Here is a 24,159-nt window from a genome sequence, read left to right as displayed (position 1 = left end):
CTGCATAAAACTTCACAGTCAGCCCTCCATGTCCACAGTTCCACATCCTTGGATTCAACCAACCTTGGATCCTGTAGTACTTATTTATTTTAAAAAATCCACATATAAGTGGACCTGGAGTAGTTCAACCCATGTTATTCAAGGGTCAACTGTACATGTAGTTATATTAGAAACATGATGTTGAGTGAAAATGCAATTTCCAGAAGCACATATGTATGTATGTATGTACGTATATATATATATATATATACAATTTCTATAAAATTTAATAACACGCAAAACTGAACATACATTTAGTACACATATGTGATAAAAAATTTCTTTTATCGAAGGGGATTGATAAACACAATCCTCATGATAATGGGGGGAATTTCAGGGTGATATTTTTAGAGAACATGGAAGTAAATACAAGGTATTGGTAATGTACTCTTTCTTGGGTCGGGTGGTAGGTACATAGGTCTTCACTTCATTATTATGTGTCATAAATTACATACATTCTCACACTGAAAAATAAAGTGAAAATCAATAAGAAATCAAATCAGTAATGTTTATTAAAACAAAAAATTTTCACAACATCCTAGAACCTTTCAGCAACAGGTTTGAAAAGATTTAAAAGAAATATATTTGAACTTCTATTTTGGATTATTTTAATAATGCTTTTTCCTCCAAGAAAATATATGAATAGTCAAATTAGAAAAAATATCTTCATTCCTTTTTACTTGACTGGTGTGAATAATTTGTATTTTAAATCTAATTTCCGCTTCCCATGCTAAAGGGGAGGATACAGTGATATAGGAGGTAACTCCAGTATGGACAAATCCAAACAGCAGATAATCCACATTTCTGTTCAACTTAAAATGCATCATTCAGACTTTTAACATTCTATTTCATTTCCTGATTATGCCTGGTTTCCAAGAAATTTCGATTCCTGGGAAGGGAAGGGGCTAAGAAAGGATGATGATACAGGTTTGCTGTAAATAGCTAGGCAGTGTCTCTGTGTGTGTGTGTGTGTGTCTCTCTCTCTCTCTCTCTCTCTCTCTCAAACACACACACGCACACACATACATGTCATATATCATATATATAAGAAGAAATCAACAAGGTGGGATTTTTGTGGTTTGGCAGAGAGGAAATGATAGATGAGTACAAAGCCTCCTTCCAATGGTAACATTCAATACCTGGTTATAGATCTGAGTTTCTATAAATAATCTCCAAAAGAAATTTTTTAGAAACCTGACCGAACATGAGTGGCATGCAGAACTCAAAGATGAACTGAACTGAACTGGAGGGTTCCCTATTTCATCACAAGCCTAGTCAGAATTTCACCACAACCATTTTGTAGGTACACAGATACACTATTCTTTAAAAAGGTGTTCTACCTCAAAACGCCTTTCCAGGTGTAGTGAATTAAGAAGCTCCAAAAGTAACACCTGTCCATCCATACTTTCCCAGAATGAAGGCGATCATCTTCTCTCAGATACAAAACAATAATCAGAGAATTAAGTAATAATTAAATGAGTTAGAATTTCACTGATAAGCATTATAGTGGCTGATATAAAGTTACTCACTACCAGTCAAGATATCTCTACTCTATGCCATCTAAACATATACTCCTCACCACCTGAGAGGTGTTCAAGCAGCCACACAGGAAAAAGAAGATGAACGTTACAAGAAAGGCCATGAAGGCATTGCTATATAGCATCAACTACCTTATGAAATTATAAAATAACCAATTTTTTCCAAGATGCTGTAATTTCACTAATTAAATATCTCCTTTAGAGATCAATAATACTCTAAGGAATAGAAAACTTAGAGCACTTAATTCAAGTGCTTAATATAATCATAATTTTAGTATAATTTTAAGGAAGGAAAAGTAGATACATTTAGCTCTCCAATACCTTATTTTTTGTCATTTAAAGATAATTTTTGAGTTACTGTATGAATACAACATCGAACAGATAGTTCTCCTTCCCAAGATTCTTACTTCCCTATAAGCCCTACATTGACCTTGACCTGAATCTTACACTTCAGAAATAAAGTGGAATTGCAGGAACATATATAAGTAAATGCCAGTTTTCTCATTAGTTTAAACATTTATAAGATGTCCCAATCATATGAAGCACACTGGGAAAATCCCATACTTTATATCACTTTGCAAAGTGTGGGCTGGTACACTATCCTCTCTGCAACTCTGAGATCCAATTAGAATGTAAGGGGAAAAATTACATTCTAGTTTCCATCCCCCACTGGAATATTGCTGGTGATTGCTCACCAAAGAAGACAGCCAGAATTTGGTCCCCTTTAGCAGTCTATGAAAACACAAAAGAAGACTTATTCTCAGTCTCTTTAAAGCAAATTATTTTCATATGATTTTATAAGTTTTTCTTTTTCATTATTATTAAAGTTTTAGTTAAAAAAAAAAAGAAAGAAATGTATATTCTGTCAAAATCCTCCCATTATCCTTTGCTGAAACAAGTAGGAGCTTTTAGATATGAAAACAGGGCCAGGCAGAAACACTTTCTGGGAAAGTCTGCAGTGGAATGGTTTTGATAATGAACATGCCTAGAGAAAGAAAATCGTGAATGCTGTATGTGTTGAGGGAAGAAACTCTTATCTTCAGTTGGGTTCTGTTTCCCTTAGAGAGGCTTATGTTACCTACAATCAATAGGTCTCCAATTAAACAAAGAAGATTTACATATGCCGGTGCATTTTGGAGCTAATGAAATTGGTCTAACAGCTTTAATGAGAGTGAAGCATTGGATAGGAGGGGGAAACATATGAGTTCATCACATATAACTGGACCCAGCTCCTTAATTCTGATCTTTACCTTTTCTACCACTACTGCCCTTGGCCTCTCCCAACTTAGGATAAGTGACCATGCCGAAATCTATCCTATTTAGCCAGGATAGACAAACAAACCTGCAAATGCTCACTAGAGATAAGGCTATGATTGACAGACACTTTCCCTGCAGAGCAGGACAGTATGTGATTCAAAACCAAATGTGTGTCCATCCTGAGGAGAGGGTTTCCTTTTTAATCAAGCTTGTGCTCTTCACAAATTCAACCGCATGAAATTAAAATCCTTTCTTTCCCCTCCTAGCAGGGTAGCTAGCACATAGTAGGTACTTGATAAATGGCTATTGGTATAAAGATGGATTTCCTCACATATAAGCTGGAGCAATTACTATATTACTCTATCACCCCCAAATCATCTTTTCTAGGTAAACAGTTTGGATAAAAGTCAAGACCAGGATCTCAGATGGAAACACAAATAGCCTATATAATTTTATATAAATGTCCAGCATCACCAAAGCTTTATTCTCAGAATTATAATTATTCACATGTCATAACTTTTAGGTTAACATGAAGCTTTGGATTTTGGTGAAAAATCAGAATCAGTTAACATGATAGAGTGAAAAGGGAAAATTATTCTGACCAAAAAAGTTTAGGCTTAAATTCAGTCCTGAAGTGAACACCTGAAAACTGTATTATATGTTACCTAGTTTTAAAATTCACGTTATAAGCTTCTCACATTTTTTGGTTTTGTTCAACCCAGGTTCTCCATTAATTTATACATATATATATATGTGTGTGTATATACATACACACACACACACACACACACACATATATATATATAGTGTGTGGGTAGAGACTTGGCAAGGAGACAGGTTGCCCCTATATGTTCCATGCACCAAAATTCTCATTTATGTCTTTGCATGTGCTCTCTCCAGTTTCAAGGTTAGTTATGTCCACTGGTTCACTCAATCCAGAAAGGTAATTTACTCGTGTTAATTATCCCACATTTGTCTCATACACCTTGCCCTTATTTAAACCCTGCATTTATTATCTTGATAACAAATAAGAACCTTCAATAACGCACAGCATTGTGAAAGGAGCCTTGTCAGAAACGCGAGTCACCCCATAACACGAAGTTCCTTAAGTCCTGAAATCCCTTCTTAGAGTTCAGCCCCTACCTCCAAAAGTTCAAGAATCTAAGGCTAAGACATCAGAGTTTATTGAAACATCACCCTGGTGGGAATCTGCGATTGGGGATTCATTCCAAATTTAAAGATGAGCAATCCTTTTTCCAGATGTTGGACTTAAGTTAGACAGTGAGTATCCCCTCAAACAATTTTCCTCTAAATAACCGATTAAAAAACAGAACGGTGTTATATTGACTCATAATTATAGACTCATAATTCTACCTGAATATATATAATTTAAAATATATAACATTAATGAAGGTTGTTTATCATTAATGTGTTCAGTTTTATTTATATTTCATGAAAAAAAAATGGAAGACCAAAGAAAACAGAATTAAGGCCAGATGTGTAAAAATACCATGCAGGATTACAAGTGGGTAAAGTGTGGTCAAGGAAGGAGGAAAGAGGGTGATTCTAAAAATTAGTAGTAAAAACAGAGAGATTTTCAAACTTGTTAAACTTTCATTATTTGGAAACAAGACATTCCTAAAGTAAAGGAAACATCAGATATTGTGAAAGTCATCAGGTAAATTCTGATATCTGTATCCAAGTGGTTTATTTAATCTTAAGTCAACGCGGTTTCCCCTGGAAGAAATGAACTGCTAGCATCCCATGAACCCTATGAAGTTTGCCTCACTTCTCATACTGACTGCCAAACAAAGAAAAATGTCTTGCGTTCCATGATGTCCCCCATGTCACTGTGACTAATCCCCAACCATTTTTATTTACAGCGTTCAGAACGAGTTTCTATGACAATCCCATGCCACTCTCAATGTTACACACAAATTTTCTGCCTTTTGAAAATAATTACAGAACAAATCATTTGTTCTGCACTCTATACAAAGAAAAGCACATATATTAATGGCTGCAGAAACAGATTTCACTTTCAGATTAAACAACAAGCAGATATAACAGAGAACAAAAAATTTCCAATATTTGGGACCACCAGATTGCTGTTGGTGCTGTCGCTGTTTGTATTTCACTTATCAGACATGCAGTAGTTCTTCTCCTTTCTATCACCATCTGTACACACTTTCCCAAAGGACCCTCACAGCTGCCCCATTACCACACTAACACACACTCGCACACAGAGGACCCCTTAATACATTATCTGTTTTCTTCTCACAAGAGAAAGAAAGGCAGAGCAGCTTGAGAACTCGGACAACTTAAAATCCACTTCCACGTCAAAGTCTCAAGATTGCTACCTTTCTTCGGAGATGGAGCAAAATAGAGAATTTAAGTGGTTATGCTACTGGGACTTGGCTGTGTTTTAGGAACTACTACCAACTGCCAAATGAAATCACCATAGCTTGCTCTCAAGGCCTTCCCTTCCTTTCTGTTTGTTACTCCTTCATTCTCCTGCTGTTTAGTTTGCCTATAACTGTTTTATACCTCAGCATTACTCAAAGGATGTCCTTAAAAAAAAGTAGAACTTTTTTTTTGTGCACCAGCTTTCTCTAGAGAAGACGTGCTATGGTGAACTATTAAATAATAGAAACCACCTGTGCCCTGTTCTGTGTCTGCTTAGGTTTTCTTTCCATTTACGTAGATATTTCTGACATAAGAAAACCAAAAAGTTAACACTTAGTAGTAATATCACCAAATGATAGAATTCCTCAATGTACACCAATTGTACAGGAAAAAGGCAGTATCAACAACCGGTTCTGCAAATGTCTAAAACTTCATATGGGCTATTAGTTGGGAGAATCCTAATTTTAAAACATTGAAAGCCTTAAAATCTTAGTTTCTGAGGAAATTTCATCTAAGATAGCAACAACTCGTCTCCCAGTATTTTCTTCAGTTGTGTATTTTGGCACCTAACACAGTGCCTAACAGGTAGTGAGCACTCAAAACATGTTTGCTGAGCTGAGTTGCCAAGGACATGGTGGAAACTGTCAATAAAGGCAAACAAAATACATCTTCTATGCCAACACCAACCAAAGAGCATCCACCTTGATGCAAATGATAACAACAGGCCACAACTGCTCCTCAACTTATACAAGAATTTTCTATCTCCACAGCTCCTGGGATGCATAGACTCAGTTTCTTCATCGGCAAAATGAAGGTTTCCTCTACGTTTCCTTCAAGGTATAAAATTCTGAACCTATTAACAAACCAGGACAAGGTCTAGCTGCTCACCACTTTTTAAACTTTAGAGAAAACAATGGCTTTCAGCACTATAATGTACTCCCTTAGAACAGTTTTAGCCCCCTCCATAAATTCCAAGGCAGAGCTTAGGGAGTATGATATACCGAGAAACACCTGAGAGAGAAAACAGGCCATAAAAGGGTCAGACCTACTTACCAGCCCTAACCACTTACTAACCATGTACCATGGACACATTACTCAGCCTGTTTCTCAGCAGCATAAAGGCAATTATAAAAGCTCCCCTACCAAAAAGGTAAGGTTTATATGAAGAGCTAATAAAATAATATATAAGAACCAACTTAAATATCATGGAGGTTAACAAGACTAGTCTGGGGTCTGACAGATCTGGCTTTCATCCTGGCTCTGCCACTACCATTGGCGTGACCTTGAGTGAGCTACAAACACTCTTTGAGCCTCTGTTTCCTGAATAACAGGAGTAAACCACAACAAAAGCCGTCTACCAACTCCACTCGCCCCTAGCACCCAACATGAAAAATTCTCCAAAACTTGGAGAAGTCCAAAAGGAAAACTAAAACAGAAACAAAGAAACCCACATAAAACCAAAGAAACTCATATCCACAATTTAGAAAACCAACAAAGCCAATCCTAAAAAAATGGCACCCAGCTATTTAAACTCCTTCAAGTGCCCAAAGTATTTAAGAGTCTGTCACAGGATGCTCTAGCACAAAGCAAAACGTACTGTTGCAGCTGCTCTGTTCTCACTTTTTAAAAGGTGTCAGTAATGAAGGGCCAAACATGCAAATCCCTAAATGTGCATCTATGTTCCTCTCCAATCTAGCTGTCTCCCTCCAGATCCACTGTCTCATGACCCGGCCTCACTTACTCAGCATCAGCCCCATCCCAGCACCTCTGAGGCTCAACTGCAAATACAGTTAAAAGCTATGCATAATCAGTCATTAGATAGCAAAATTGAAAATGTCTCTCTTTGAAGAATCACAAAGCTTTCTGTCTGAAACCTCTGACCTTTCTAGAGAAATCAGAGTCACTGTAGTTTAAAAATGTAGGTGGTAAAAGTACAAAGGATTACATTTATCCATTTTGCATGTTTGCCGTCTTTTCTGAGATGAGGGGCACATATCTTCAGAACAATTAGTTCTTCAACCCTAAGATTTCAGGCTGCAATATCCTCATTCTCCAAGAACTGTATACATCCTGGGCCCAATGAGATGGCACTTTTCTGTTAATTTCTATTCCTACTTTATTTTACAGAAAATCTGAAATACATGTTTCCAGAGTCTTTTTTTTTTTTTTAAATAAGACTTTTGTCTGTACAGTAAATGAGCCAAGAAAATAATAAAAATTCATTTGAATCTTCTTAAAAACCACTATAATCCCTGATTGGGTCAGGAGGGTAAGGGACTTCTAAGAGTACATTTAAAAGAAAAAAGAATTCTTAATAAAAGTCCTTGCCACATATTAAGAGGCCATACAATAAAAGTATTGCAATGACTATCTTTCCCTGACAGGAACATACAACAATAGTTATGCTGTTGAACAGCATCAAGTTACAAAGACTTCATTCTCAGAAGTTACTTGAAACTACTCTCCCAAAGAGAACCTCCACCATTTAAAAGAAGGGGCGAAAAAGCCAACTAAATGAATCGATCAGAAACTTTAGTAACTCAGTAATTTTTGTATAAAAGGCACCCATGCAAAAATCGTGCCACAGTCCTACAGAGATGCAGGCTAGCTTTTGCCAAATTCTTATCCAGAATCCTTACTTCATCTTAAGTGTTTATAACCCAACTTATCTTTAACTTCCAATTACTTGATGCTAAAAATATATTCTCAGGTATACACTGTTTTCCATCAACACTTTTTATATCTAATATTATTTATGAATTATACTCAGCATAAAAGATGTTTACGATTTTCATTGTTAATCTGCTATTATATCTGAGCCCATACAGCTCTGCTGAATAGTATGCTACGAAGGTTTACATGCAGATGCACAGTATCTTAATTACTTATTCTACAGTAAGCTCTGTAAGCATCTCCATTCCTCATTCATTTGGAATGTTTAAAAATGCCACAAGAAGGGCTTGATGTCATCTTAACACTGAAATCCATCTGTCTATGGCCCTCTTTTGACTTTATTCCTTCTGCAGCCAAAATTTTCACAAAAGTTGATGAGAATTTGTCAACCTAAGGACTTGTAATGTCAGTTCCTTTGAAAGGCAATGGAATATTTGAAAGTGGCAATGATGGGATCCCGTACATACAATATTCACTTTATGTGGGACCTTAAACTTAAATAACTAATCCCTTTAAAATTAAAATACATAGAATTCTAAACGCTTCCAATAGAGGAAGAGGAAAGAGGAAGGCACATAACACAGAAGAGACAGTTCTGAGTTTCCCATATTAAGTAATATGTCCCTAATTTTAAAAATCCAATTAAAATTGATATTGTAGCACCACAGTTCCTATTATCCACTGACAAATACCTTTCCCTACCAAAAATTACCCCTCGGATAAAGCTATATGACTCACCACAGATACATCTTCCCCCAACAGCGTGAACATGTTGCATTAGCCAATCACGGGCTGGCAAAATTACAAAAGGAAATAAAATCACCCAAACCATAGCAACAAAGACAACAGCCTGACAATGGCAGATGCTACACAGACATACGTACAAGTTGTTAAATCTTATTCATTTTTAAAATATGTTTTATTGCTACTTTTATTTCATCTGGCTTTTATAACCCATAGAATATTTCAAAAATAGCCATTAAAATATTTACATCAATATATATGCTCTGAAAATTGTTTCTGTTTGGAAACTCATAAGCTATTGGGACCACCAGAAACACTCATCAGACACATCAAAGGTAGGCATTATGGAACCTGATGGAGAGGACAATGGGGTGTGAGTCCTATTTTTTTTTTTATTGCAATCCTCTTTTGTTTCCAATTTAATCGCTTTTATCACACACCTCAGTTTTCCCTTTCTGGGGTGACTGACACTCCACACCCTAACTTTTAGATTTATTAGCATTTCTAAAAAAAAGAAACTTAAAAAGAAAGTCACATTTCTATTTTATTCAATATAAGTTCAGTTCAGCAGCTTTTTAAAAAAATAAACACTAGAAGAATTCATATATAAAATGAATAGATGTAGTATGTTATAATTATAATCTTTTTTTCTATTTACAGTTATAAAATTCATGTTGAGTGAGGCTTTGAACTTTTGCACTGAAGTCATTAAGAACTAATCTTGCCGAAGTTTAAAGAAGTGAAAATAAGGGCATTAAATAAATCCATCAATAAATTAGTCAGTCATTTAAGGGCATTAAAATGAAACTTTTCCCTATTTTCAATTTTCTTCCTTTATCTTTTAAGTTAAAAAACAATATTTTAACTAATAAAATTCCATTTTTGCTTTCTTTTAAATAATTACAGACAGCCATAATCACGGGAACTTTTGGAAACAAAGTAAATTTAAAACTTTTAAATCTAATCATCAAAGGACGTTAGAAATACATATCTCTTGGGCGTATTTTAAAATGCATAAAAATTTACCTAGTAAAATATTACATGCAATTCTGATTTTTATAATAATGCTTGCTTTAATTCTCAATGGCTTACCAAAGCATCTAGAACCAATTCATCTAACTTCATCTTACAAAAAAAAAATTCTTAAACCTGTGTTATAATGCTTCTATTCACTAAACTTCTACATTCTAAAAACAAGAAAGAACAAGTCATTCCAGATTTTTGACCCCAACACTAACAAGCACGAGACCATTTCTCCCTCTTCTAACCAAGTGTGGCTTCATTCTGCGGCTAAAACCAAACTCCACAGTAAAATATCTCCGTGGGAAAGGTTTGGATTTTGACTTTTTATTTCCCCTTCGACTCAAGGTGGGTGTGTGATACCATTTAAGTGACATCCAACGCCAGACACCAGGATATAAAGAGGGATATAGAATGGATCTGAATTTTGTTTTTAAAAGCATAGGATATGGAATCAGGAGGCCTGGGTTTAATCTTGCTCTGCACAAATCCCTTGGCACCTCTGAGACTTGATTTTCACCTGTCCAAATGGACAGTGCATTACTTATTTACAATACTCCTGTGAAGTTAAAGAAAAAAATAAAAGAAAGCTACAATGTATGGCAAAACTTAGGACTGTACTTGCTGCAAAACAGACACTCAATAAAAGTTACTTGTCTGGCTGCCTGCCTTCCTTCCTTCCTTTCTTCCATCCATCTCCTTCTCTCTACTCTCAATCGATTTAGGTCCAAAATTTACCACTAGGAAAATATGTGTAAGACATGAAGACAAAGAGTTTTAAGACAAAGAGTTTAAAGTTCTCAAAAAACATTAAAGCTATTCCACTTCAAACTCCAGTTATTATGATCATCCGGATCATTTCTGAGATTGAGATTAGCAATATATCACAGAACAACACTCGCCAAAATACATAACACAAATGAACTTATTTCTCTCAATCTCATCTCCTTTAGTGTCTCTTACAAACAGAAAAGCAAAAACATCCTCTGCTACAAAGCAGCAGCAATTTGTCATTTGTGGACTTATTCCTTTGGCTCATAAGCCATGTTTATTTCACTAAAATATTAATAAGAAGACTAATTCCATTAGATAAAATATACTTTTACCCTGTGGAATTATCATAGCAAAACATGAAGCACTGTTTTCTAATATTTTAGGAAATGCCTAGGGAAAAAGCCATTTCTATCTTAGCAGCAGCTAGAAAATTCTGGTAAGTTCAGGGACACCAAAGTTTGGATCAGTCATTTCTATCCTACATTATTTTTCTTGTCTCCTTGGCGGGAGACAGCTAAAATGTTGACAGCACTGTAGGTTACCCCTTAAAAAGCAAAATGGTAATAATAATGAGTATCTCAATAGCCCCTTTTCCAAGTTTATGCATGCCACAGTGTCCCTAACTAGACCCCTAAACGCTACAAAGAATTTTTGCAAAACTTTTCTTTCTAACAATCTGAATAGAAACTCCAAAAGCCCCCAATAGGTCCCTTAGTCTGAAGCATATTATGCAAAAATGATGGTGAGATGGATTATAAAATTCTCCACTAGATATCTTGCTGCTTGGGATCCTTTTACAGTCATTACTTAAACCGAAACACTTTTTAGAGCATCTCCATTTGCAATTAAGTTCACGGTTTTATGTTTCTCTTAACAAAGCATGCCAGTTTATTCATTCTCTTCCTCCTCCACCTGACTTCTTCCTTCCCCTGACATCACCTTCCAAGGATTTACAATTTATAATATATTTAAAAGCAAGATCTAACCTCTAAATGACCATGGGGAAATAATTGCTGAAATGACAACAAACTGGTGTTTAGCACATTCAATGAATGCAATCTGTATTTTATGTTTTTTCTTCTATTCTAACCTCAAAATTGTTTTCAATAATCTATACTAACATTTGTGAGCAATTAGAATTGTTGCTGCTTCTGTGCAAGTTTTAAAAAACCGACAGGCTGTTCTGCATCCTCTGGAAGCAGCTTGAGGCCTTAACCAAGTAAAACAACCAGTCCTACTGTGTATAGCAGTGACCACAACAAAGGCTGTGGTTTCTCCCACACTAGCCCTAAATAGGTTCAAATTAATGCTATCCATCACTGGGTGGAAAAGCAGACAAGGCAAATCCAAGCCAGCAGCATTGGGAAATTTCTTACCAACACTCAAACCTCTGAGCCATAAATGAGCTGACCTCCCTTCTACTCAAGAACACCCTTTCTCCCTATACCTCTACACTCTCTACCCTTCAACTTCCATCTTCCTCACTACATTCTAGATAGAGGATACTGTTACTACGTTCTAAACAGAGGATACTGTTACAATCTTCAAGTTATGCAGAAAATACTCAAGGATATAAAAGCCATATTTAATCTCAAGTTTGTTGATTGTTTGTGCTATCTCCCTTAAAGAATTAAAAGATAAATAGAAAGATAAATGACATCTTATAAAACTGTGTGCATATACCAATAAGTTACAGTAGATCAATCAGCCACAAAATCCACCTTTAGTTTAAGGTTAGAGTTTGAGATAGGGTGGTACTTACTGTCTTCATTAAATATCACTGTATATTAATCTTACCCCTTCTTTTTCCAAATATGGTTTATTATTATAAATCACAGAAACTAACTACATAACTTTCTACTAAGGAGTTTATTAAGGTAATGAAGAAGTTTAATTCAATAATGTATAGTCTTAGATTTGAGTGTAAACACATACAAACAAACCCTGTTAACAGAATATATTGAATATATTTTAGATATACAATCCTGCCACAAACTAACATGGCAAGTTACCTAAAACTTTAAAAATTATCATAATTAATTTGGCATAAAACTATAAACTGTAACAATTTAACATTATCAATTTAAATTTTTTTTCTGTTATTATTCGGTATGCACTGATAACCTTACACAGATAGTCACACTGTATTTAAGGTACCAGCTTTTTAAAAAAAGAAATCATTCCCCCTACTCGAACCCGCACTCTGTGTGCCCATGCACACGAAGCGCACACACGTTCCTACACAGACACTCCTAATCTTACACCTGCTCTGAAGCAGCAGGAAGTGAATTCTCAATCTGTCAACATGACCATCTGGTCTATCTGCATATCACGGCTTTCTCTATTACTATATGAAGGAATGGCAATCACGAAGCCAAAATACAACTAGAATGCACCTGAATGGGAGTCTCTCTCTCTTTGCTGAAATGGAATAATACGTGGCCTATCAGAGCAGAACTAGCAGTAATGTAAATAATTTGAAATGAGCGTTCAGGACAGCATAATTAAGTGAACAATATGGTACAGGTAATGTGGTCATCAGTAACACTGCCGTCAGGTTTCCAGGACCCGCACCAGGCTTCGCAGACACCGCAACTCTTTCAGTAAGCGACGGGACCTTTACTATTCCTGCCGAGCAACACTAAGTAAAGGTAGTAAAGGGAGACCATGGAAGCAATCCATAGCTATTAAACTAAAACACTACTGTGCAAACATGTTCACTTTCTACCCTGAAACTAACAAGTACTCCTGCTACCATTAGGACAAGTTCAATTCGCTCCGTCCCTGGCTAATTAGCAATTACAGCAACTACCTGACAAATTCTGGTCATGTATTAGTCTTTCAGAGTGAATTTTAAGTTAACTAAAAATATTTCCAATCTTAAAAAATTCCTCATCTGCAAAAAGTGAAGATGCTCATTGTGATTTAGCTTTGGGGCCTAATGCCACTCAAAAATTAGCAAAGGCCTTCGTTGAATTAAACATAATTCTATTTGTTTAATTTTAGTTTTTAAACATCTCCACACAGCTACCTCAGCTTTCATTCTACCCGCAGCAGGTAATAACTATAAAAAGTCATTTTATGGCCTAGATACAGCAACCTACCTCTATCCAAGAGATGAGTCCTTAAAAAGTCTAACCTCTTACAAAATTTAACTAACTCAACTGAGAATCTTTCTAGAATCTGATTACATTACCAGAAGTTATACAGAAGCAGTTTAAAAAAAAAAAAAACTCTCCAGAAAGTTCTCGGTTGAGTGCCTACTAATGAACAAAGGTTAACTTTATCTAAAAGGTCAAATGCCTGGTGGCTAAGGTTATGACCTTAACAACTTAAATTGTGACCTTGCCACGTGCCGGGTATATTGTAGATTCTGATACAGATCATCTGGTAAAGACTGGTCATAAATTAGCTTTACTGTTACACGCCCACAAAGAACACCATTTACCACAATACCATAATATCTCAAAGTTGTCATATGATACATGGGAAGAACGACTCAAAGAGAGACCAAATTAAAGGCATAAAATGGTTTTACTCTTTTATACTTTTAATGAGATGAAATTCTCAGGCTTATGGAATCACTCCGATTTCATTACACTTGTTACTGGTTATCAGCCACAAAACTCACACAGTTCTAATGCTCCTGGATTTAGAGGAGAAGAAAAAGGAACGCAGTTTATGTATTGTATTTTAGCGTCTCAATAAGTCTTAGAAAAATCACCTCCGCTTTTAAAAAACAATTGATTCTGCAGTAGCTTCCAGTATTTACATGTGCGTTCTAAGATTTCAACTTCCTTCCCAAGAAGAGGTCGAGGCATGAAGGAATAATTATTATATGCATTTTTAGAAAGAAAAAAAAGGATCTTCCTGTGGCCATAAAGGGGGAAAAATAGCATTTTGGAAGAAAAAAAAATACATGTAAAAGAAAGAGAGGGAAAAAAAAGACTATAGGTGAAAAGGCCACAATGGTTTTGGCATGTTTCTTGAAGCACATTTCAGAGTCTCTGCCTCCTGCCAATACTGGCAAGTTCTCAAAACTTTTAAGGAGGTAAAAACATTGTTTAGTGTTTACAAATCTTCAGCATTATAACAGATGCTTGTCAAATCAGTTGTATGTGAGTTGACCGATCTACCTCCTATTTGTATTGGCAGCTTCCCTTCCACAAATAACAGGTCTCTCAATCTCTTAAATCACATTTGAGATATTTTCAGACAAAAGGCCTTGAGCATCCCTCAGACCCATCCTGGTGCGCACAGAGGCGCCACGGCTGCGCAGGGAGAGCCAATGGCCTGTACTTGGCCAGCGTTCAGGCGACCGAAGGATTCTGGGAGGCGCAGGAAAACCGAACCGAAAGGTAGTCTGATCCACAGTGCTGGCAATAAATCTTTCATAAGCAATAAGGATGCTAACTTTCCTAAGCAACTGTCTACCTGCCATTTTACCAACATCACCCTTCAGGTCACTGAAACCACCAGCAACTATGACGGCTCAAGGGATCTGGAGCCACAGCACAGGCACAAACTGTCAACGGCGAGAGAGAATCCAACGTGAAACGGCGAGAGCAAGGAAGGCTGTGTCTCTGTGCATCTAAGGGAAACGTTCACATCTAAAAATTAGAAGGGATGCTGCTCCCACCAATAAACGCATAACAGGTATTTCGCTTTGATGTTACCTTGTAAGGAAGCACCTACCATGATGGGCATCACCCACTGACACCTGCAATTTCTTATATTGGTCCGTTAGAGCATTTATTATAAGTTATTTACTTCTCCAAATATCAAAGAGATGAAAACACAAGATTTTTAGAGAGTGCTCCCCCAAAGCACATAATACCCACAACTCTTTTTGCACCTTGTCCTAGTAGATTCTCCACTTATATATGCAAATAAATTTTTTAAAAATTTTAACTCTGCTTTTTCAATAGACAAAATAAAGTAACAACAATAGGGTTAACAGGGAGTTAAGAAAGGGCCACTTGTTCCCGTGTAGAGGTCATTTGAAAGGTGCTACCTTTTCGTTTTCGCTACCCAGAAATGGCTAAAGCAACAGGCACTTCTTATAATTAAGTATACATTTTCAAAAACCCAAATATTTGAAACACTTACAGATCACATCCTCTAAAATACTCATTTATCCCCTGCCAACAGAATGCAAATGATGATGTGACATGCTTGCAAAGTAAATTTCTCCAGTTTCTTATGTAAGGACGGATGGATAACAAAAGTTCTCTTTCTAAAACATATATTGAGAAAAATAATACAGAATAGGATATCAGATGACTTCTAAGAGCTCATATTTTTAGAATTGAAAATGTTTTGCAAAACAATGGAGTATCACTTTTACAGGTAACATCTTCTCTGTCCTTTATGGAAAAAAATACATGAACCCCAAAACAACCTACTGGTAGGATTCCACAACCTTCTTTCTTCCATCTGGCTCAAGTAACTGCCATGAAGGTAATCTAGCAAGACCGATATGTACATATAAAAAGTCAACAAGTTTCACAAGACCTGAGCTTTCACGTAACACAATGAGCCTTTTGTCTAAAACAAGATGAGAGGAACAAAGTAAAAATGCATTATTTTATCCAGTCCTCAATAGTTTTATCCTGAATGCTACTCTACATACTGTAATATGCACAGGTAAAGCATGCCTTGAAAACAGCCTTGGAACAATAAAGAATTTTATTACAAATCAAGCAACTCACCAAATCAATTATCAATATCTATTTCTCAATGTGTTCATGCACTATACAGGTTTGGTTACTTTTAAGATTAATCTTTCCATCAATTACTTAAAGAATTGGTTTGTTTTTTCCTTTAGCTATTGTAAACAACACTAAGTATTCCTAATACAAAGCTACTAAGTTTGTACTCGTGTGATTTATTTTTCCTTCATAAATGATCAGCGATTTGATAGCAATCTTACCTCCAACCTCTTCTTAGGGGGTTCAAGAGACCCCAGTAGATAAAAACACTCCCAGAAGAAAAGCAACTAAAAATATTGCCTCACTACCAAACTAAATGCTTTTTAACTAGATCCCTTGCCAGTTAAAATAGACTCTTCCTTACAAGGGTTTTTATGAGGCTTCTCTCACCCCTCATGAAAAAACGTGACTTAACATATCCCATAACTGACTACCAACACCTCTGATAACACTACTTGACAAAAGAACTAAACTTAGCGAGAATGCTCTCCAAGCTATGCTTTTCCACCTGAATGAAGGTGGAACCTCAAACAATGGAGGGTCTGGCTACTCTGATGTTGGTCTACCTTGGACACCACACCGTCCATGTGGACATGGCCGTAGGGAGCTCGGGAATGGCCCAGCACATACAGGGGTCATCAGGAAATAAAGCACACGCGAGAAAGTGGACCGACTTTTCACCATTGCACTTACCTGCTGCATGCACAAAGTATGCCAAATATAAATCGAGTTCCTTAACAGAAACCCCTATGTGATGGGGCTGGACACAGAGCCCTGGATTAGAGCACTGCGGGGACTTTACAAGGCGCTCGCCATCAGTACTTTCAAGCGGAATACCTTTAAATAAAATCACCATAACAAGGTCCAACCTCCAGACTTTATCTGCCTGGCGGAGGCAGTCAATTCTTCGCATCTTGCCTTTCTGGTCTGGGTTGGAAAGAACACAACACGGAGGCTTTTTCCCTGTGACTGTAAGAACAAAATCCTCTCGGTACTCAGGTCGGATATCTTTCCGCAACTTGGCCAGAAGTCGAGATGCCCACTTCTGCTTGACCTCTGGTTTTTCACTTAGCAACTCATCCTTCACGGCTCTCTCTTCTTCTTTTGACATACGCTTTTCATGTTTTTTGAAGTATTTTCGTTTTCGGGCCTGCAGGTTGAACCATGTGTAGGCGAAGGCTCGGACGTGGGGCAGAAGTGCTTCGATGAAAGGATGAAATTCATCCTGAGGAAATGAATGAAGACAAAAATATAACTATAATGAAAACAAAAGGCAACAACGCTTCTTCAGGTGTTCACCTTTTAAAAAAAATATCCTTATTTCACTTGAAATTTGATTCAAGCATTATGTTACCAAAATCGTACATGGGATCCCTATGGGAAGTCCAAGAGGGGGGAAAAAAACCCATCGGTATCATGTCTCACAATCTCAAAGAAGAAAACCATTAAAAAGTAAAAAATGTTTTGTTATGTTCACGGAAGTGTACCAGGTTCTATTGTCGGGCCTAGGTCCCAGATTCTTTAGACAGTAAGTGAAGTTTATCGAAATGTTTATAACAACATATAATCTTAACCCTATTTCAAGGAAGGCATATCTAATTTTGCTCCAGCCTTGACCTCACTACTTGTAGTACAGCCAGGGCTCGGCGGCCAGATTGGCAAATCCTAAACATTTAGATGCCAGTCAATGTTTATGGAAGTCTAGGAGCAAAAATCATCTCCACGATCAATGGAAACAAAGACTTTCCCCTCTAAAAGTAGACTCTGATGTAGACTCTGATCTGTTTCTTAGTCACTTTGGTAACATGTAATTCCTTTCTAAGTATTACAGTTACACACAATTTTTTTTAGTCAAAAACTTAGAAAAATTTGGCAGGTCCATATACAAAAGAAGAGATGGATTTGACATTCATCGGACTAAAATAAAAGATCTATGGTCAAGACATAATTGCTGATATTATAGAAATGAAACAAAACGGGGAAAAAAGGAAAAAAAAAACAAAGAAAAGCATACAAGCCAGATAGTAAACAGAATGCGTCACTGTGACAACACGGTTGCAACTAAACACATTCAATTTACTGATCTGATTGTGAAATACCTTCAGTAATAATCATTCCGAAAAAACAGAATACTCATTTAAATTTTGAAAATAATATTTCAGGCTTTTTCTCACAGGGTAACAGGGAACCTGGTATGTTCAATATTTACGAGACTCCCGGAAAACCCTCATGGTTGCCTCTTAAAATCCAAGTAATTTGAAAATAAAATTGAATTTAAAACATTTAAATTTTTCTTACTGTTTTATGGAAAATGCTTGCTTCTTTTACTTGACATTTTCTTAGGAAGTAAAAATATAAAATTAAAGAAAAATTAAACAGTAACTCCACAAAGCTTTCTGAGTACATCTAACTTTTGATTAACCAACCCACACTAATCTTACTAATCTTAACTTCTCTCCACCGCACAACCCTCCCCCCCAAAAGATAAATTATTTACTTTCAAATAAATGAGGATAAGAAAACCAAAGAGATATTTGATGACTTTTTTTAAAAGGGTGTAGGACAGACAAATATAAAATGCATTCTTTTTTGGTTTGTAATATCCATCTAAATATATATTTTGGAGGCACAAGTAACTGTAATGTCCAAAATATTATTACTATTAAAGCAATTATTAATTTTTAAACATTCAAATATAAACTGAGTGCTTAAAATTGGTGAAATACTGTAACAATCAAGCCTGTTAAAATATTGTAAGTTATAATCAATCACTTAAACACTACATATGACTGTTTTTTTTTAAGTAAGGTTATATTAATATAATACACACTAAATCATTTCAATAATCGACATTTTTTTTCCCTCTCTCAACAAATTTCAGGCTCCGTATTTCAAGTTTAGGTTTGAAAACTGCTCTTTTTCAATAAAAGAATCCAAAAGAGAAGTCAGCTTTCACAACACATGTGCATTCTTTAAGTGGAGAAAAAACAGAGAAAAATACAAGAATTCTATTATTCTTCCCCATATACCATTAGCACTTTAAAATTTCTGATGTTTGAGAATCTTTCCTATTGCCGTACTTTAGAAGAGAGAAATGGGGTGGGGGGAGCATTTTTCAAGTCACAGTTTATCTATAAGGTATACGCCAAACTGCAAAGCATTTAAACATTACTAAATTCTGAGCTCATCCTTGAAATGCTCTAAAATACATAAATTTGGAGTTTGAAACAGCCCTTCACATTGACTGATTTTCTTATATACACAAGACATGCTAGGGACCAAGGCTCTGTGGAATTATGCAAAGAACGCCCGGAGTCTACCTTAACTACAAAGTGAGCTTTCACCAAAATGAGGATTTCATTTTAAAGTCTCAGCCCCATTTTAAAATGCAAAGAATAACTTAGCTCCAAACAATTCATATTTAGGTCAAAACCTTGTCTTATTAAAGAGCTTTATTAATGATGATAAACATTTAAAATAAACCTTCTAATGTGACATTTAAGTGTTCGAAGATACTCCCAATATGCTTCTCAGAGAACTGCGAACTGCGTGCATTCGTGTTCAAAAGGATTTTGTTTACCTGCCAACCAACTGCCCATATATCTCATCATAAAAATCCTTAAATGAGGCCAACTATGTCAACTAATCATTAAGAATAATCTAAGTCCCCAGTTTTACATCAAAAGTATTTACAAGTTATTACTCCCCAAAGGTTTTAAGAATGTGCCAATAAAAGTGCACAATATTTTATATGACTCTTACTCACATGCACAAGGAAAGTGCTAGTTATATTTCTCAATGCACAATTAGAAATATTCCAGAACATCAAAACTAAAGAATATCATTCACTTGCAGGAAATGCCCAGGCACAGAATAAATTAGTTTAAAAACAAAACAGTATGCCCTTATAAAGCATGTTGTTGCACATATCGCCATAAGCTATATAATATTTCAAAATATTCAAGAGAAAACAAAGAATATTTTACGTATGTACTCAGTGAGAAAGTTATGGGCCACCAATAAAAACAAACCTGAAAACCTGTTTCAAAAGTGGTAGGACTTTGAATCAGCATCTTCAACGTTCATCTGTTTGTAAGTAAGCCAAGTTTCGGAACCACGGAATGCTGATATTTTTGGAACTACTTCTTTCAAAGGTTCACCTATAAAATTTCTACTGTTACCATTCTATGACCAGGTACATGATTTGGTTAAGATGTGCCCACATGGATTAAAATACGATGTCTGGAATTTTCCTGATAAAGTTTTTAAAAATTGCACACGTATATGGATTTTATTCTTTCATTTAGAGTAATTTTTATCACTGTGCTTTACTGGACTTTCTTTAATGACCAATAAACTACCTAAGTTTTTCTTTTTAAAACTGGCTCTAAAGCTTTATAAATATTCCGGCAAGTTAAATAAATTGTGAATCAATTTCTAAAAGAAGAACTCATAAAATATATGGCCCTCATTCACTATTTAGTGTACATTTTCTTTAAAAACTGTTACACTAAGTAAGTGTTTCTCTTAGTGGTGTTTCCAGAAGAAGGCCTACTAAATGTCACTGCCAAATAGGTTTTAAAAAAAAAAACAAAAAAAAACTTTCTTAATGTGATAATAGCTCATGAACCAAGAGAATCCAACTTTGTTAAATACCTGACTATGCCCTGGGCCTGCATGGGTACACAGGTATCCTCATATATGCACCATCCCAAAATACAAATTTATCTATTGAGAGCTCACTGGCGAAGACGCTAATGTGTCTGCTAAGGTCCTTCCCCACTAGGGCAGCACACTGGTATTATCTACCAGTTCTACGTGTTGCAAACTTTTGCCAGCTAGAACTTCAGCCTTTGAATCTCAGCATTTTCACTGTAGTCATAACTCATTCAAATTATCTTACACTTTGCATCTTATCCATATGCAATTGTGAACCTTGCCAAAACTGGTTGGAAAAGTTTCATTCCATACTTCCACGAGTTACTAAAATAGGAACTTTGGAAGTTTGTTAGGGAAAAATAAAAAACTTTTACAATAACTAAAAGCAACTGCTATCCATTATTAATGCTAGGCCTAAATCCCAAACAGACCATTTCAACATAAAAGATGCATTTAAGAGTCTTCTGAGATCAAATAGCCAGTAGATGACTGTTAGATATTGCAATAAGAAGGCATGTCATGTGGGAAATAAATCCAGAAACTAGAGAGGAGAGAAGAAACTATGGATACGTTTTAGTCTTCCAGAAAGTATTCCGGTTAAACCGTTATCTCCTGCTAAATGAAAGCAAGAGGTGGTAGCAGGTTTTTGAAGGGAGTGGTGAATAAACATTTTATATGAAGCATACAAACTTCATCTAGGTGATTAATGGTCAGATCGCAATGTACCAAAACAGTATGAAGGCTCACACTTTTCTTCAAAAAAATTTTAGCGCAAAATCACTTTAACTTCATGCCTTTTACTCAAAGAAAATAAATAATATATTCAAAAGGGACCAAACTTGGGGCCGTGAAGTAGCAATATTTTGCCTGGGGGTGGTGCAGACAAGGGAGGGATGGAAAAGGAGGGCATGGAAAGGAGAGGCGCTGGGGCGAGAGAGACCCACGCTCCGAGTTAGGTCGGAGGGAAAAGTTGCCCCCGTCCTGTGCGCGGGGCGGCCCGAGTCGCGCGGCAGCAGCAGGAGGCGGCGGTGGCGGTGGCGGTGGCGGTGGCGGTGGCGGCGGCGGCGGTGGCGGCGGCGGCGGCGGCGGCGGCGGCGCGGGGGGGCGTGGGGGGGGAGTCGTGTCCGGCCCGGCCGCCGCTCAGGCTCGCGGCCGGTAGCCCAACTCCGCCCGGCGCGCCCCGGCCCGCGGCTCGCGGCCTCCGTCGCTCGCCGACCCGCGCAGCGTGGGCTCGTCCCGGCACCGAAACTTTCGCTCGGGAAAGCGAGCGGGCGACTGGCGGCGAGGACGCAGGCTCCACCCGGCCGGCGCGGGGGGACGCGGGGCCACGCAGCTCCGCTCCGCCGAGACCCGGGACCGGCTCGCCGCCGCCCGCCCGTGCCCAAGGGGCGCTGTCCCGGCCGGGGCCCGGGGCCCCGGCCCGCGTCCCTCCCGCGGCCGGACCCCAAAGGCTGACAAACAATAAACAAAAGTAAGAGTTTGGGGAGGCTGCTGCGGCGCGGGCTCAGCGGGCGGGCAGCGGGCGCGGGGACCCGAGTCCTCCCGCAGCCAGGGGTGCAGCGGCCCCGAGAGTGCGGGGCGTGCTGGGGGCTCCGTCGGCGGCCCCCTCCCCAGGCGCCGCGTTAACTACAGAAACCGGCCTCGCGCCTGCAGAAACGCTGAGTCCAGATTTCAGCGTGTCATGGGCTGCAACCCCGCCGAAACACGTGCGGGGCGTCCGAAAACACCGCCGTTCCGCAGTCAATCGCCCCGATATTAATTAACGCATTAATAAGAGGGCGCCATTAGCCATGTGCCCACACAAATGGCCGTGCAAGAGGAATGCACCCGCATGGAAACAAAGTTACTTTCTTAAAGCTGTATTTCTCCACCACCCCCCCTCCACGAGCATACGCGCGCGCGCACACACACACACACACACACAGAAACACGCGCAGACATGGGCACACCCCGAGACACATGTCCCGGGCCCTGCTGGAGCGGGGGTCCCCGGCACCCCCGGCCCGGCCCCAGGTCGGCCCCCGCCACTCCGACCCCCACAGCCCCTCCGCATCCAAACAGCTGCTTACCTGGGTGAGACAGAGCGGAGAATACATCACTGCCCGGCGGTGGGGTGTGCGTGTGCGTCTGGGTGTGCGGTTTGGAGGTGTGCGTGAGTGCGGGTGAGAAAGGAGAAAGAGGGAGAGAGGAGGAGAGAGAGAGAAGGGGGGAGAAAAAAAAATCAAGCCTGCTTCTTGCGTTCACATTTCCAACTCGGCTCAACTGCAGCCAGCCAGCGCTATTGCCGCTCCATGAGCTGAACTTTAACCCCGCCTAGAGTTTCCCTACACTCCACTATACATGTCTACTGTACGCGGGCGTTAAAGGCATAGCGCACCCTTTCCAGCTCCCGCGCCCGCCGGCCGGGTGCCCGCGAGCTGCCCGCGCGCCCGCCTCCGCCTCCGCTCTGCACCGCACCGCACGGCCGCCGCCCGCTCGCGCCGCCGCGGGGGGGTGGGGGGGCGGTGTGGGGGAGGGGGCGGCTGCGGCGCCGCGCGGCCAGCCGGGTCCCGAGCCTCCGCGGCCGCTCGCGCTCGCTCCTCTCTCGCTCCCTCGCTCGCTCCCTGGCTCGCTCGCTCGCTCGCTCGGCCCCCCCCCCTCCGCCCCCCCAGTCCCCGCTCAGCGCATTACTGGGTAACGCAGTGAGGAGCAGTTACAGTCTGTACTCCCGGGCAGCTATAGGCTGCCACAGGATGTGCTTAAGCAAACAAAACTACTTTTCCTCGTTCCCATCCCCCAACCCCCGCCGCAGACCTTCGCGGACCTCGGTGGAGGACTTGGGCAACTTTGCCAGGTTGCCCTGCACCCCTCGGTTCGCTGCGTGGGCACGTAGAGAACCGCAGAGAAGGCGGGGAGGGGGGGGCAAATTTGCATGTATGCAAATTTTTTTAAAATCAGACCTCCTAGGTAACTTTTTTTCCCTTCTGAAATGCGGTACGGCTCAAAGCATTGTAGTCTCTCCAAAGAAGCTTTTTGTGGGAATAGATCGTCGGCAGAGGTAATTATGCACAAAATCCTGCAAACTTTGTGCAGCTTCAGTCCTATGGCCTCCAGAAGCGGGGGTGGTGGGGGAAATTTTCACAAGGAAGATTCACCGGATTTGGGGGCTGGGGGGGTGTCTGGAGAAAGGGAGGCGGAGATTAACTAGCATTCTCCCTCCCAGGACTGTGAAACTAGTGGGTTTGAACACAGACGCCATAGAAAAAGTTCTATCACGTTCAGAAACAACAGTGGTTTAGCTATGACATCTTTCTCTTTTTAGGAAGAAAAAAAAAATGTGAAAGGGATGTCCCCTTAGGGAA

General features: G+C 38.9%; 1 protein-coding gene across 3 annotated transcripts in view; it reads right to left on the bottom strand.

Annotated features, from left to right (window-relative positions):
• Positions 1-23,731, bottom strand: part of NFIA (nuclear factor I A) — a 373,912-nt gene extending 350,181 nt beyond the window's left edge. For 2 of the 3 annotated variants that reach the window (XM_059923741.1, XM_059923733.1), the window contains exons 1-2: positions 22,888-23,278; positions 16,853-17,384 (exon numbers count right to left, since the gene is read on the bottom strand). In XM_059923741.1, the coding sequence (XP_059779724.1) occupies positions 16,853-17,384; positions 22,888-22,914 (559 nt within the window). In that variant the 5' untranslated portion in view covers positions 22,915-23,278. Of the gene's footprint in view, positions 1-16,852; positions 17,385-22,887; positions 23,279-23,621 lie in introns of those variants that run through there. The other variant, XM_059923725.1, reaches the window with a different exon arrangement.
• Between the last annotated feature and the right edge of the window lie 428 nt (positions 23,732-24,159).

The sequence above is a fragment of the Balaenoptera ricei genome, chromosome 1, assembly GCF_028023285.1.
Source record: "Balaenoptera ricei isolate mBalRic1 chromosome 1, mBalRic1.hap2, whole genome shotgun sequence".
In the NCBI taxonomy this organism is placed as follows: Eukaryota; Metazoa; Chordata; class Mammalia; order Artiodactyla; family Balaenopteridae; genus Balaenoptera; species Balaenoptera ricei.
This window is presented reverse-complemented; position numbering and strand designations above follow the sequence as displayed.